At 40.3% G+C, this 14,636-nt stretch overlaps 1 protein-coding gene across 1 annotated transcript in view; it reads right to left on the bottom strand.

Annotated features, from left to right (window-relative positions):
• Nucleotides 1-4,818: 4,818 nt before the first annotated feature.
• poln (polymerase (DNA directed) nu) overlaps nucleotides 4,819-14,636 on the bottom strand; it is a 48,363-nt gene continuing 38,545 nt past the window's right edge. Inside the window, exons 17-22 of the mRNA XM_017433169.3 lie at nucleotides 13,356-13,487; nucleotides 9,415-9,525; nucleotides 7,410-7,488; nucleotides 6,898-6,965; nucleotides 5,944-6,005; nucleotides 4,819-5,557 (exon numbers count right to left, since the gene is read on the bottom strand). Coding sequence (XP_017288658.2) covers nucleotides 5,468-5,557; nucleotides 5,944-6,005; nucleotides 6,898-6,965; nucleotides 7,410-7,488; nucleotides 9,415-9,525; nucleotides 13,356-13,487 — 542 coding nt within the window. The 3' untranslated portion in view covers nucleotides 4,819-5,467. The remainder of the gene's footprint in view (nucleotides 5,558-5,943; nucleotides 6,006-6,897; nucleotides 6,966-7,409; nucleotides 7,489-9,414; nucleotides 9,526-13,355; nucleotides 13,488-14,636) is intronic.

Below are 14,636 nucleotides of genomic sequence, written 5' to 3'. Positions count from 1 at the left end.
ATGCTGACCCCCCTGTGAAGTCTTACCTCCTTTTAAGACTGGTCTTGTATATTTAATGTTAGAACGTAGTGAATTATACTAAATATCAACATCTGAAAACGTCTGCTGTACATTTAGTGACTCTCTGCTCTTTTCAAATTTCCTGCTGATGTACAATCCAAACAAACAATCTCACCATTTTTTTTTTTTTCCGTTTGAGTTCCTGCGACTTGTTTGAGTTTAAGTGCGCTTCATTTGTGGCTGAGGTTTGAGCGTGTCTCTGTTGGGAAGGTCTCTTTTTGTTTCAAGTGCTTTAAATACCAGGGAATGATCACCAAGAGAGGCACAAACCGAGGGTGCTACAGCTACAGCTCAGTGTGAGACTTTTTGAAAAAAAAACCAAACATAGGGAATATCAGCACTTATAAAAACCATGCTCCTTCAGTTCAGTTATTAGCGGGGAAAAGAAGCATCTTGATGCACAATGTTCAGCCCCTGAGGGTGCGCTGTGTTACTTTGATGGTGTGAGGGCAAACACTCACAGGCATGAATGGGAACTGCCAACATTTCAGTTTAAATCTTTCCTTTTTGTTGTTTTTTTTTTAACTAAATGAATGAAATTAACTGTGGGACAAGGTTAAAATTAGTATTATTTGCCTCAGCTGCTGCATTCGTGGTTCGACATTCTGTGCAACTGTAAATAGCAACTGTTAACGTACTGTTTCGTGTGACCTGTCGACTTTGCTGGTCTGAACAGATCCTGACGGGGTTTGGTTTTGTCTCAGAAAATGATTGAGCATTCCACCTATCAGGGAGGAGGAAGGAGGGAGGAATGTGGAGGTTAACAGAGAGTGGGGGGTTGGACGAGGAGGACGAGGTCAGCAGCAACAGAGCTGAACAGCGCGGACTCTCATTTTCTCTCGTGAAACACAAAGACAGACGGACTCATGCTGGACTGAAGCCCCAAGTCCCAAGAACGCAAAAGCACTTGTAGCACAACTGTGTCTTGTTTCGCTGTCGCTGTACAGAACTGGTAGTTTGTTTTTCTTTTCTTACATCTCCTATGAAGATTAAGAATGTTTCGCGTTCTCCTGTATGCATCCTAAGCATATATACAGCAAGCGATGCCACAGAGTACGATTTATGCTGCGACCCACGGCTGTTTTTTGAAGGTGGAACTTTGCCAAAGGTGACAGTAACTGCTGCATTTTTAATCCTTTTAGATATGTTTAGTTGAACCAGACTTTTTTTTTATCCCTTGGTAATTTGTTTGGAGAGGAAATCCTGCCCATGTGCCATCTAAACAAGCAATAAGTACAACCAGACAAAACAACAAAGTACTGAAAAGCTATCTGCAAAGATTTTATTAAAAACACGAGTTGCTGCATTGATATTAAATCAATCATTCTGCACCAACTAGAAGCAGTGAGGCCACCTGAGTGTTCGTAATTATGACTCATTATATCAAAGCCTGGAGGGGAGTTTGTGAAACGTTTCTCTTTTTGGATTTCTTTTACTTTAAAAAATGATTTTTTTTTTAAATCTCAAAGCTGAAGTACACATGTGAACATCTAAATACTACATAAGTCAATAAGAAATGACAAAAAGGGGAGAAAAGATGCTAAAAAATGAGCAGTTCAAGCAAATAGGCGGAATAAAAAAATTGTACAGCCACTCAGAAAGTGTTTTCTGCTGGAACTCTCTTAAATGTAGCTTTAATTCAGCTGCAAAAACTTCTGCTTAATTAACCTGACGAGAACTAACAATTTACTTCTGACAGCACGACTGCAACCCTTCAGTTCAGAGTAAACATCCATAAACATGACTGATGTCTGACTGAAGTATTTATCTCAATCTTCAAGTTAGGAACTGTAAAGCTGTAAAATATGTTTGACTGTAAATAGCACCTTGGGGTCATTTTTTATTTTTTTGGGGCTCCGTTTGTAACTGTGAAAACTAATCTAAAACAAACACACATACATATATATATATATATATATATATATATATATATATAAAACAAACAAATATTTTCTGTAGTGCAGGTGTCATAGACCGAATCCAATTTCACCCCTTCCAATTTATCTTGTACCTCTGCCCCTCTATGTTTTGCATATTGATGCTTTTTTTAGGCTTTCTTGCACTTAAAAATCTAAAATTTTTAGAAAATCCTCCCAGATACAGGTATTTTTGCAGTTAAAATATATTTTCACTAGTACAAAAACTGATGTAAAGTTTAGCTTGATGTATACGTTTAGTATCATTGTCAGTTATCCTTGACAAGCCTAAAAATAGCATAAATGTCATGTTTCTGTTCAACAAACATTGTAATGCCTAGTTTAGTGTAAACTAACCCAAAATGTTTGGTATTCTTGCTCTTCCCTAACAAGCATAAAAATAATGTTATATGAGAAGTCTCTAGTTTAACAGCAGATATGGGCAGATTGATGCTGCGTTTGTTCACCTAACAGAAACTGGCAACAACTTGAGGCATATTGACTTCCTGAAGGGGCGTCCCATGTCGCCACAAAACTTTTTACTGTTTTTTTTGAGACTTTTACCTAAAAGCCAAGGGGCAGGGATGATGCTGGGAAATAGGATTTGGGCCTAATCTGCACTACATGAAAATCATCCCATATTGAGTAACAGCAGACACTTTAAGAGTCAGCATCATGTCCAACATCAGTGCGTTCAGACTGAACCTGTCCCCGCTTGCCTGTCTGCTTGAACTCCTCTAAAGACCAGAGTCAAAGCGGGTTCTGTTAGCCTGAAGCTCTCATGCTGCTGTAATGCAAAGACACTCTCTGCCCCGGAGCGCTGTCATGGCTGTTGTCTGTTGCCAAGGAAACCAAGCCGCACAAAGCACAGCAGGAGACAGACGTACAGCTGCGCTGAGGGGAGGCAGGCTGGTCAACCAGTAGACGAGACTGGAAGCAGGGACTGATAGATGATGGCTGGAGAAACTAAAGGGGGAAGGAAGTCAAAAGGCTACCGAGGGAACTTTGTAACTGATGCTTTTAAGTTTAATGAGAAATTTGAGCGCAGGGGGACTAATCTTGTGAAGTAGGGCGAAGAGTAAATAGTGGTCGGGGTCCACTTTGAGTGATTACAGAAGGGGAAGCAAATGGAACTGAGCAAAGCTGAGTCAAAATCAGAAACGGTGTGGATGCAGGATTCAGTTCACTTGTCTAAAACCAAGCATGATGTAGCGATTTACTGATTCCAGGGGAGCTTACGTAGGCACAAACGACTTGACCAGTCTGCCTGAACCTCAGCGAGACTACAATGGCAACAGATCCATTAGCCTCTAGTTCCCTTTGTGTCATTCCTTTGGAGGAAGTGATGTATTTTGACACCAGGTTTACTATTATTAATGTGATGTTTTGCCCTTTCTTTTATACCGACAACTGGAACACTGTATAGATGTAAAGATGGGATTTCTTGCATTATGATGACTGAAACATGGATGTACATATATTGGATCGATTAAAAGGACAATGCATTAAGCTTTTACATGCTGCAACAGTGAAGTGTGTGTGTTTTTTATCCATACAACCGAAGAAAAAAGAGAAAAAGGGGCACTCAGAATAAACTCTATAATAGTGATAATTGAAGCCATGAGGACAGAGGCTGCAGGGTCTACTTACAAATCTTGAGGCTGCAGGGGGATGCTCACACCGTTGCCCTTGACAACTGACTCTTTAGACGTACTCTCAGACAGCAGCTCCTGTTGATGACAAAGACCCTATCATTTTAGAACATCACAGTAACGCGAACATGTTGCAGTGGATGTGTGCTTCTTTTAGAATTTTAATTTGGCAAAAGTCTCTGAGACAATAACTCAGCATCTCAAAGGATTCAAACTGTCGATACGGAACAAAGCTAAAGCTGAATGTGGAGCAAAAGATGCTGGCAGCCAATAAATTTTACATTTTAGTATTTAGTTCACATTTTTTACAACTTTGAACGCCCCCTACTCCACGAGCACAGAGTGCCCACTTGCACATACCAGTCTCGCGCCTGCTCCCCCCCCCCCTCTTTGAAAAGAGCGGCGGGTGGGGTTGGACTCTCCAACCGCCGAACAATGAAAGAATGGCGGGGTGGATTTCCATAACTATTTGTTGCTTTAGCTCTGAGGCGCTCAAACTGATGCGGTGAGAAAAGTTCTGGTCAGGCCTGGAAATGAAGAGAGGTAGAAAAGTGAGGGCACGTTCAAGAGATTATAAACATTTAAATAAAACACATTTGTTTGTGGATCTAATACATCACACCCATATTCCCATGACGCCTACAACAATTAGCAAGAAGCATTAGGTGACATTTAAAAAAAAAGGTTTTGTTAAACTCGGAAGAATCATTTGCCAGATGAATTTTCTAATCTTAAATAGATTCTAATTGGACGGCCATACAAAGGGGCAAAATGAGGTTTAGTGTGGCTGCCAGACATAAGAAATTCGGTCAGTGTGCCAGGAAGCCAGTGAATGTCTGTGTGTGTGTGTGTGTGTGAGCATTTGTGGAATGTGTGTGTGTGATACAATACAAAAGGGTGAGTGGGCTGGAGCCAGGGGAGCAGATAAAAGATGTGTCGGAAAGTGCAAAGAAATTGATGCTCACAGATGAGCAAAATGAGATCATCTGCTTTAAATTGCGTAAAAGCTTTCAACAAAAGGTGAAGTTTAACACAAACTGAAAATATCAAAGTTTTATGGCATTTATTGAATGCCTGATTTTTTTTCCCCCTATACAGCATGTCTGTCATTAACCAGCCATTAGTGGGTCACAAGTTCATTAACTAACTTATATTGGTAGTTTCGAGGATGGGCTTTCAGAGCGCTAAAATGCTGCATTCAGCTCAGCTCAAGAAGTTAATTCAGGGTGAATGTGTGGTTTGAGGAGAGTGAAGACTGGAACCAGCAGAAATAAATGCAAACCAGCTTTATTCAGCATGAACCAAGTATTAAAAGCAAAAACAACGTTTCTTTTCTCAGGCATCAGAAGCTCAACTAACATCTACCAACTAATTTTACGAACCAATAAAAATCAGGCCCTCTTTTCACCTTGGCAACGAGGCAGAGAAAACATTTTTGGTCCTAATGAGATGGTGTGAAAATGGAGGAGAAAGGGAGGAGGACAACAAGGAATCTTTTTTTTTTTTTACAGGACGAAGAAAGAAAATGAAATAAAGGGTAGAGAGAGAGAGAGAGAGAGAGAGAAACTGGTCCAATCCAGTTTCTAGCTCCTGCGGTTGCCCCCGGATACAGATGGAGTGGAAGCAAGAAGTGGGAGCTGCAGCTGCCTGGTTTCCATAGCAATGTGGATGCAGGACAAGTGAAGAGAGAAAAAGATATATTGGTTACATGAGGGAGAAATGGGACAAGAGACCAAGAGAGGGTAGAATGAGGAAGAGAGGGGAGGGGGGAAATGATGACAGTGAGAAAGAGGCAGATTTGATAAATAGTGATGGTGGTGGAGAGGGAGGAAGATGGTCTCAGGGTGAAGGAGGAGGCAGAGGAGGGAAGTGAAGCTCAGACATGGATCCCCAAGACTTGCCACAAGAGACTGCCACCTTCAGGGGCACCTGGGAAACACAGAAGGAAACAAAAGGGATGAGTGGTTCAGAACACACGTGGGCATGTAAGGCACAGTAACTAGCACTGATTCTTTATCCTTTTATCGTCTACACTCTTAGACAGCAGAGGTACGATCACAGAACTAGTGACAAAGCATTTTGCAAAGGTTCCTCTACTGGAAAAACTTTCACATTTTAACTAAAGGTCACAAATACTCTCTGCTCCTCCTCTGTTCTCTCTGAATGACCCCAGTTAGCTCCAATTGTGTTTATTTCTGATCCTCTTGGTGTCATGGCAACTAAAAAAGGCACCGACTGGCGAATAAGGACAACAAACCATGTATATGTTCAGGTACTGAACTAAATCAGCTGCAGTGTTCTTTCCCTTCACTCACTTTAAGGTGAACTCCTAGATGATCGATGTGCTGCAGGGACTCCATGATGCTCCTCACCAGAGCTGCACACACGTGTAGAGACAAAAACAACGGTGCATAAGAGTCACCGAGGAGAAAGAATTGTTTCGGTTTTCCCAGCAAGGTCAAGCTTAGAGTCGATGTTTCAAGAATAAAGTCAAACTTGAGGAAGTGAACCCCTCTGCTGGAGTTGATCTGTTTTTTATTCGTATAGTAGCCGATGATTATGGGGGCACGTTTACTGTGTAAACAACACAAAGCCTTTTCTTGGCTCAATCTGAGGTGTGAACTTTAATATCCCCTGCAGCAACAATAATCACAGCAGCCAAACTCACAGAACTTCCTCCAATCCTTCACAATAAAAGCACAAACAAACGTACTGAGTTTTCTTCTTTGTCTTTCAGCTGTTCCATCTTCAGGTCATTGCTTCATCGAAATAGATTCTTCATTTTAGTCATGACCAAAACAAAGATAATGGAAGATAATTTGTTGACAGTTTTTTTTTCTTTCTTTGGCATCATGAGGAATGTAATATTTATTTATTGAAATGAAATAATGGAATAAATGAGGATAAAAAGGTGACAATGACAAGCTAGACAATGGTTAAATGCAGTTTATGTTTCACAGAAACCTTGCTGCAGGAAGATATTCCAGACTCCAACATCTCCCTGACAGGAAAAATAACTCTGCTTCTCTATCTGCCATCTTAATCTCGCATTTTAGTTTTATTAGTAGATAGTTCTTTAATTATATATTCTGCAACACCTAAAAGGTATTCAGTTCAATTTAATTATTTCATATAAATCACAAATATTTCCTAAACAGATGTGGTTTTCCAGCACACAAAGGGTAATTTTACAGTTTTTAATAGATTTTTGACTCATGTTGGCCAATGTACAGTATGTTTGTGTGTTTTTATGGGTGAAATGAATTTACCTGCAAACTGCTCCACCTGGGAGTCCTGCACTTCATAAAGAAGCTCATCATGGAGTTGTGCTAGAAGCCTGCAGTAACACACAAACATTCAGAAACACATGAAACACTGCTTGCATCCTACAGCTAAACAAGCTCTAATAAAAGTGTATAACTGTTTCTGTTCATCAATGGACCACGGTGCTCCAGTACAGTCGTGTTCACTTTGCACATTTCTCTCCCAACTCTGAAATAATTGGCTCTTGCTTCAAGTGTGTTTACTCTAGCTGAGTGTTTGGCTGCAGCAGTGATTTGGGAGGCGTTTCTCATATCAACAAATTCATTTGGCCGGTAAACCAGTGAGCATTGCTTCATGTGTTTGGGAGAGACAAACTGTCAGCTCATCTTCATAAACACACAAAAAAACTCTGTTTGGCCAAAGTAGACTTCAAGAGAGATGATGTGACAAGGCGTGTTGTATAACGGCTGATATATTTGCATATTCGTTTAAAGCTGTGGCGCGACATGTAGTGTACCTGGGAGAGAGAGAGCCAGAGGAGGAGACCAGGTTAAAGATCGTGATCATGGCCGTCTTACAGAGATCAGCAGCTGAACCTGCACTCATACACAAAACACACACAAACACACGTGGAAGAACACGTTCAGGGTCATAAAATACATCATGTGCAAAATAAAACCCCAAAACTCTGAACAAATAAAAACACACGTTTTTATTTACAGATTGTTTTGATTGAAAAATACACAACTTTGTTTGATTAAAACAGTCATTATAAATTTAAACAAAAAATCCTGATTAGGCACACAAAGTAACACTATTAGACCTGCAGCGCAAAAGCTGGTAATTCTGAACTGTAGGCACAGAAATTGTGACTTTTTTGTATCATGAAAAACATCACAATGATAACGACAGCCGATCTGTTACAAAATGTCACAAATGTCAGAAAAAAAAGTCAAATTAAATTCAATAAAAAATTTAGATTTTAGCTTTTGATGTTGCCAAGAAGTTCTATAATTGAATGATAAGCCTCCTTTAAAGAGAGAAAACAAATTACAGTAAATCTGCAAAGAGTGGTGTGGATTTAAGACAAAAGATCAGACAATACAGCTCATGCTAAAAGCTTTAGGATGACCTTGAACAACCTGATCTGGTTGTTTTATTCCTTTTGCTGCAAAAATCCCACTGAGCCCTGCAGGCCAAGGAGGATACGGCTACAGATCTAAAGGTTCTAAAAGAGTGGACTCGCTTTTAGAAAACCATTTGCTTTTGAGTCTTTTTGAACTTCAGATTGTTTTGTTCTTTTGTTTCTGACATGCTTGTGTTACAAAGAGGGAAGAAGGAGAAGTCCCCTCCATGCTGCGCTCAGGTTTCCCTGCAATTGATTTAAAGGGACAGTTTGAATCTCTTAAAGTAATTTATTATGACTGTATCAGTAATCAATATCTTCCCTGCAGCAGTTTTAACAATCAGCCAGATGTTTTACTCAGAGGGAGATGAGCTAATGGCTAGTCAGACTGGGGTCAGAACCAAAGCAGATTGTTGCCGTCAAACAAATCCAGATTCAAGAATTTTCATAGCGATTCTTGCAAACACAGTTTTATAAGCCTTTACACGGCTGTCAGTTTTTATATTAGATGTTATTTTTACCCAGAAGACTGAGTTGGTCTGTTACCAGTGAAACTTATGTTGCTAATCTAACATGTTAGGTGTAACCAACTAAAGTAACTATCTGACAGAAAGGTAATGTGGTATAAAGATCAAAAATATAACATTTGCTTGAGCCACTACGAAAGCTTTGGTTTTTCTATCAAAGAGTTTCTCTGCCAGGTTGAGCTCAATACATTTCATTTTACAACACGAGCTTCATGTGTCCCACAGACCAAAAACATGGATGTTAGGTTCATTGGTCACTCTTAAATTGTCCCTAGGTGTGAGTGAGAGTGTGAATGGTTGTTTGTCTCTATGTGGCCCTGTGATGGACGTGCGACCGGTCCAGGGTGTCCCCCGCCTCTTGCGCAGTGACTACTGGAGACAGACCCCAGCTCCCCGCGACCCGGAATGGAGAAGCGGGTAAAGAAAATAGATGGATGGAGTTTCATGTTCACCATTACAGGTAACAGACTACAGTCGACTCAGTCTATAAACATGTCTATAGTTAAAAAGGTTTATAAAACATCAGCTGCACAAACCCTTTCATAAATCTTTATGACATCTTTAGGATTGGAGATGTTTTAAGCCAGCAGAAATCCCCTTGGGAACTGGTCCTGCTCAGACTAGCCATTAGCTCATCTGTTCTGAAAGAACTTCTGCCAGGAATTACCAGCAAAAACAGGTTTTTAGATGGCTACGAAAAAGTGCTCAGAGGTGGTCAAACCTCATGACTTACACCAATTATTATATCTTTGGTACAGTTTGTGTTTTACCTTTTGCTTACATGTATGAAAATACAAAAAATAACTGTTTGCTAACAGTTAAGGGGAGCAGGTAATTCCAATCAGCGCTAAAAGTGTCAGCGATCCTACCCTGGACAACAAAGTTGACGGCCTGCCTTTCAGCCTGCATGCGGACGGCCCAGTCCGGGGAGCTGATGTTGGGGAGGTTCCGGCGACGACCCATGACAGACAGCACATATCCTAAACCGAAATACACCATATTTATAATATCAATCCTAGTCATAAGTCACATGTAATATGTTATTATACACTGTTTTTGTTACAACATATTTTTTTCAAAGATTTTATACTGTATGTAATAAAATGGTAAACACAAGAGGTTATCCAAAACTAAGGACAATCTTAGCTATAAAAGTTCAAGACTTTAAAAGGATTTCTTTGATCAGTTTTCTGAACTGAAGTTTGGTGTTTAATTGTCTATAATGAGACATATTTTGCTTTGGGTCTCCCTCATGCTGAGCGAGTAAGAGTGTGATTTAAAAAGAACTGCTTTGTTAAAAGTCATTTGTTGATAGAACATTAGATAGGGATGATACCAGCACACAAACACAGTGTGCAATGCAAACCCTGGTGTCTGAACAGTATAACAGTGATACACATTCCCATCTGTTACAAAAACACACAAGAATGACCAGCTATGTAATGCTCACAATATATGGACACACACATTATCATCCGCAGGTATGCAAACACACAAAAACACGAATGACCACTACATTCCACTAACAGGACAATGGAGCAGGATTTGCAGCTAAATCCCTCAGTAGTGCTAACTATGAGCTAAACCTGAGCTGACCTGTGACTCGAACATGTGACCTTTTCAGCAGGAATGTGACCTTTGTTGTGAAAGCCTGAAGACAGTGCCATGCCACGAGCATTGTGTCGGTGATAACCCATCACACAAACAGTGTTTCAGTCTTTACACAGGTACGGCATTGAACCAGACTGGAATGTGTGTGTTTTTCACACCCAAGAGGCAACTTCTCTCTCTTTTGTCTCCCCAAAGCAGAACCACGTTGTTGTGAAGACTGTCTCTTGTTTTTAGCTTCTTTTGTTAGTCACTCATTTATACAATGTGGGGGAAAAAAACACTAAAACCAAACTACAGTCTTTATAAATTATCTGTTGACTATTTACTATAGTCTCAGTCTATTACACAACATTCTGCCAGGCACTTTAATGTTAAAAGCACTTTAATAAAAAACTGAAAAAATGCAAAATTAAAAAGAAGCAATGCAAATTATTTTTATAATAGACTTAATTTGGATAAAAATAAATTATTTAAATTAAAACTTTTGGCTACAATAGCTGCCCTCACAGCTATTAAAAATACTCTTACTATTGAAGGTAAGCACCTGCAAAATTAAACGGCCAACACATAATCTCTGTATTTGGATAAAGATAGTAGTTGACAGTTCTACTGTCTGTATGTGTTTAAAGGTGAAGTATAGCATCTAAAATCACTTATGTAGCAGCAGTTTCACCGAGCATCAGAGGTGGAGTGGTTAAGTGTTACTGCTGTAGAGTATTTGAAGACACCTGCTGCAACGTTTAAAGGATTTTATTGATTTTCATCTTTATGCTTCCTTTATGGTAGAACTAAGAAAACAATCTCCTCTTCATCTTTGGCATTTCTTTTAAAAGTAATGGAATGACATTCTTTTTAAAAGCCTGAATGAAAGAGCCACAGCACAGACCCAATGGCTTTACAGCATATCATTTTAAAAGGCAATGAGCACCGAGTAAAGTTTACACTCTACTCAGCGCTAAATGTTGCCAAGTGAAACAGTTTTGGCCTTTCTTTTCTGTTCTTTTCTCTCTGCTGCCTCATCCACATTCTGACGCTATAAAATTCACTTTCAGTAAATATGACAGTAGCTGACCCTGCACTGTTCACCTCATCTCTGCTCACCTTGTCATCATCCATTCTTATACAAAAAATTGCTGTATTAGAAAAAAGAATGGGCAAAAAAAAACCCAGCATGTTTTATTCCCTGCCCCGTCTGTGAGACAGCCATCACAGATCAGAGAGGACTCACTTATTTTAATTTCTGCTGAGGAGAGAGGGAAACTGAGGAAAAAAAAAGATATAAAAATAGTGATATCACCAAAACGAGCGAAAGGAAGAGACATGTCAGGACAAGAATATGGAAGGATGAAAGCGACTCGGGGACGCAGATAAGCCTCGCACAGCACAGTTTCTGATGAGACCGTATCACCATGACGATGAGTTTGAATCACCACCTTCACCCCTGAGAGGGAGGAGACCTCTTTGATCTGTTCGCAGCATTTTATTACAGCACATCGATTAGGAGGCTGGCCCCCGGGGAAACGAGATGTGACGAGCAGGCGGCTGGGGTGTGTCACTGGTGACAGGTTGCTCTGGGTGATGCAGCACCTGTCTGTGAAGGCGTTTTCAGCTGCATCTTGCATGAAAAATATCCATCGCCCGGAGGACAAAATGACTAAAGCTGCTTTTTTAAGCAGCAACAGCCTGAAAAAGTATCTAAGGCAAAAACTGTTATACACTGTAACTTTCCAAACTCCTAAAAGGTGGGAGATAATGATTTTACCTGTGTATATCCTGTGTATGTGTGTGTATGTGTGCGTGTGTCAGCCTGTTGGCAAAACTTCTCATAAACCAGAAGACAAATTTTAATCAAACCTTTAGATCATAATCACCAAATGTACATCAACAACTGAATGGCCGCCACAGTCAACTGACCTTAGCAAACACAAAAACGGCGCTAACAGTTTTACGGATATTTAGCTAAAATTTGATGAGGTAGCAGCTGAGAGTCAGCCCCATCACATACTCTGAGCGCTACAAGTCATGTCACGATTTTGCTTAAAACTGTTGAAGTCAACCCTGTCTGCCTGTTACCTAAATATCTTATGAACCACTGCACAACTAATTTTTTTTTTAATTTTAGAAAGTAATCACTGGATGTACTTCTGTAACTGATTAACTTTTGGACTCAACCTATATTCAAGATGGCAGCTAATCGACCTTAGCCAAGACAAACATGGCTACAACTCAAGTGGTTTTACTGATACTGAGCTAAACTCTGATATCGTAATAGGTGAAAGTCATCCTCAACACTTACTCAGAGCATCAACGTATCACATGAGACCTCACTACATTGAGAGAGATGGTACATAACATTATTTAAAAGGTTTAATCAAAACAGCTTTATCTGTCATTTCTCAACACAAGATGCTCTTAGTTGAAAACTCTGGCATGAAAAGCAGCAGGTGATGATTTGTTTTACCTTCAGTTTCATCTGGATTTAATAATGCGACTCATTTATGCTTTTATTGGCATGTCCAAAATCAATACAGAGCAGATATGATTAACTTAGATGTTTCAGTGTTTGGCTTTTTAGGCTGAGGTTTTAACTCAAACAGTTTTCGAGTTTTTTTTTTTTTTTGGTGCATTGTGACATCATCCTTCTTTCTGTCCAAATCTGGCTCACAACCCGCTTTCAATGAGGGTTAAAGTGCAGACTTTACACTATTTTGTGTGAGCATGTGCAAATCTAAGGTGTGCTGCGTTGGCAGTTCAGTACGAGCATAAATAGAAAGTCCCCTCTGAACCATAAAACCCCTCCGATCCAACCCCCTCCTCGTGAACCACCTTCAAGTATTGACCCATAGCAGTTTGTCTCATTCCTGCTAATGCAAGCACATCCTCTTAATTCCTCAGCCAAACACAAAATCAAAAGAGCTGATGGTGTTCAGGATATGAAATTCAAAGTGCATGTTGAATGTTACAGGTGTCAGGATCCGGACCCGTAGAGACGTGGACATGTAGTTGTCCGTGATTGTTGTGGCGACATGATGATGTTTAGTAGGTCATGCATCAACTTCTTGGTTTCACAAGTTTATGTTATTTTCTTCCTGATCATAATCTCTGTGTTCTGACTGTGACCAATTTTCTCCAAAACTGTTTCATTGCCATGTACGTAATCGATACCCTTCGCGTAAACCCAATGTGAACACACACAAACCTTGTTTGTGGCTCTGCTGGATGGTCCTCTGAATGAAGGTCTGGACTTCTCTGTAGGTCTGCAGGAAGCTGTCCTGGAACTGACTCGCCTGCTCAGCACTCACCCCCAATATCCCTGACAAACGTTCACGACCTACGGGGAATGATAAATCATTTGTGGGACTAATCAGCAGCAATAAAATGTGTCATACAAACATCAATACAACCTAGGGATTTTAAGAAAGTGTAACCTTGCAATACATTACAAATTGTTTGTTATTTACATACATTGCACACTATAAATTAGTGGACATGGAGAAGGCTTACAATTGTGTCCCCCTGAGGTTATGGGAGGGTGGGGGTTGCTGTGGAGGTATGGAGATCTAGGACTGCCTTTAAAAGCTATCTGCTATCGGCAGAGGAGCTCAAAGTATCTGGGAGTTTTGTTCACAAGTGATGCAGGATTAAATGAAAGATGGATTCCACTGGAGGTTTTCTGGGTATGTCCCACTGGAAGGAACATCTAGGGAAAACCCAGAACTCACTAGAGAAATTAAATATGCCCCCTGGCCTGAAAATGCCTTGGGATCTCCTAGGAAGAGATGGAGAGTGTTGCTGGGGAAAAGGGATGTCTGGGCTTCCCTCCTGGACCTGTTGCCTTAGTGACGGGAGATAAGGGAAAAATAATGAACAAAAGAATGGATGGATGGACGGATGGATGGATGGATGGATGGATGGATGGATGGATGGATGGATGGATGGATGGATGGATGGATGGACATTATGCATTACACACAACAAAAAAACAGAAGGTTGTTAATGGAACTATTCAACATCCTTTTGTGCTTTCAGTTATGGCCTTGTTTTATTTTGGTTGTTTCTTTTACCATTTTCTTTAATAATCTGATACTTTTTTTTGTCTGTCTGTGTAGTTTTTGCCGCTTTAATTTGTAATCCTACACTTGAGCTCAAGCAGTAATTAAGCTCTTTTCATACACAATAGCAGACGCCTCCCTTTGAAGGTTTTACGGACATGTCCCACTGGGGAGGAGACCTTGGGGCTGCCCAGAACGCGCTGGAGGGATTATGTATCCTCTCTGGCCTGGGAACGCCTTGGGATCCCCCAGGAGGAGCTGGAGAGGGTCCCTGGGGAGATGGAGGACTGGGTTTCTCTCCTGGACCTGTTGCTTCCGCAGCCTGACCACAGATATGCGGTAGAAGATGGATGGATATACACAATAATATATATATATATATATATATATATATATATATATATATATATATATATATATATATATAT

The sequence above is a fragment of the Kryptolebias marmoratus genome, linkage group LG7 (genome assembly GCF_001649575.2).
Source record: "Kryptolebias marmoratus isolate JLee-2015 linkage group LG7, ASM164957v2, whole genome shotgun sequence".
Classification (NCBI taxonomy): Eukaryota; Metazoa; Chordata; class Actinopteri; order Cyprinodontiformes; family Rivulidae; genus Kryptolebias; species Kryptolebias marmoratus.
Note: the sequence above shows the minus strand (reverse complement) of the source record. Positions and strands in the feature narration are given on the sequence as shown.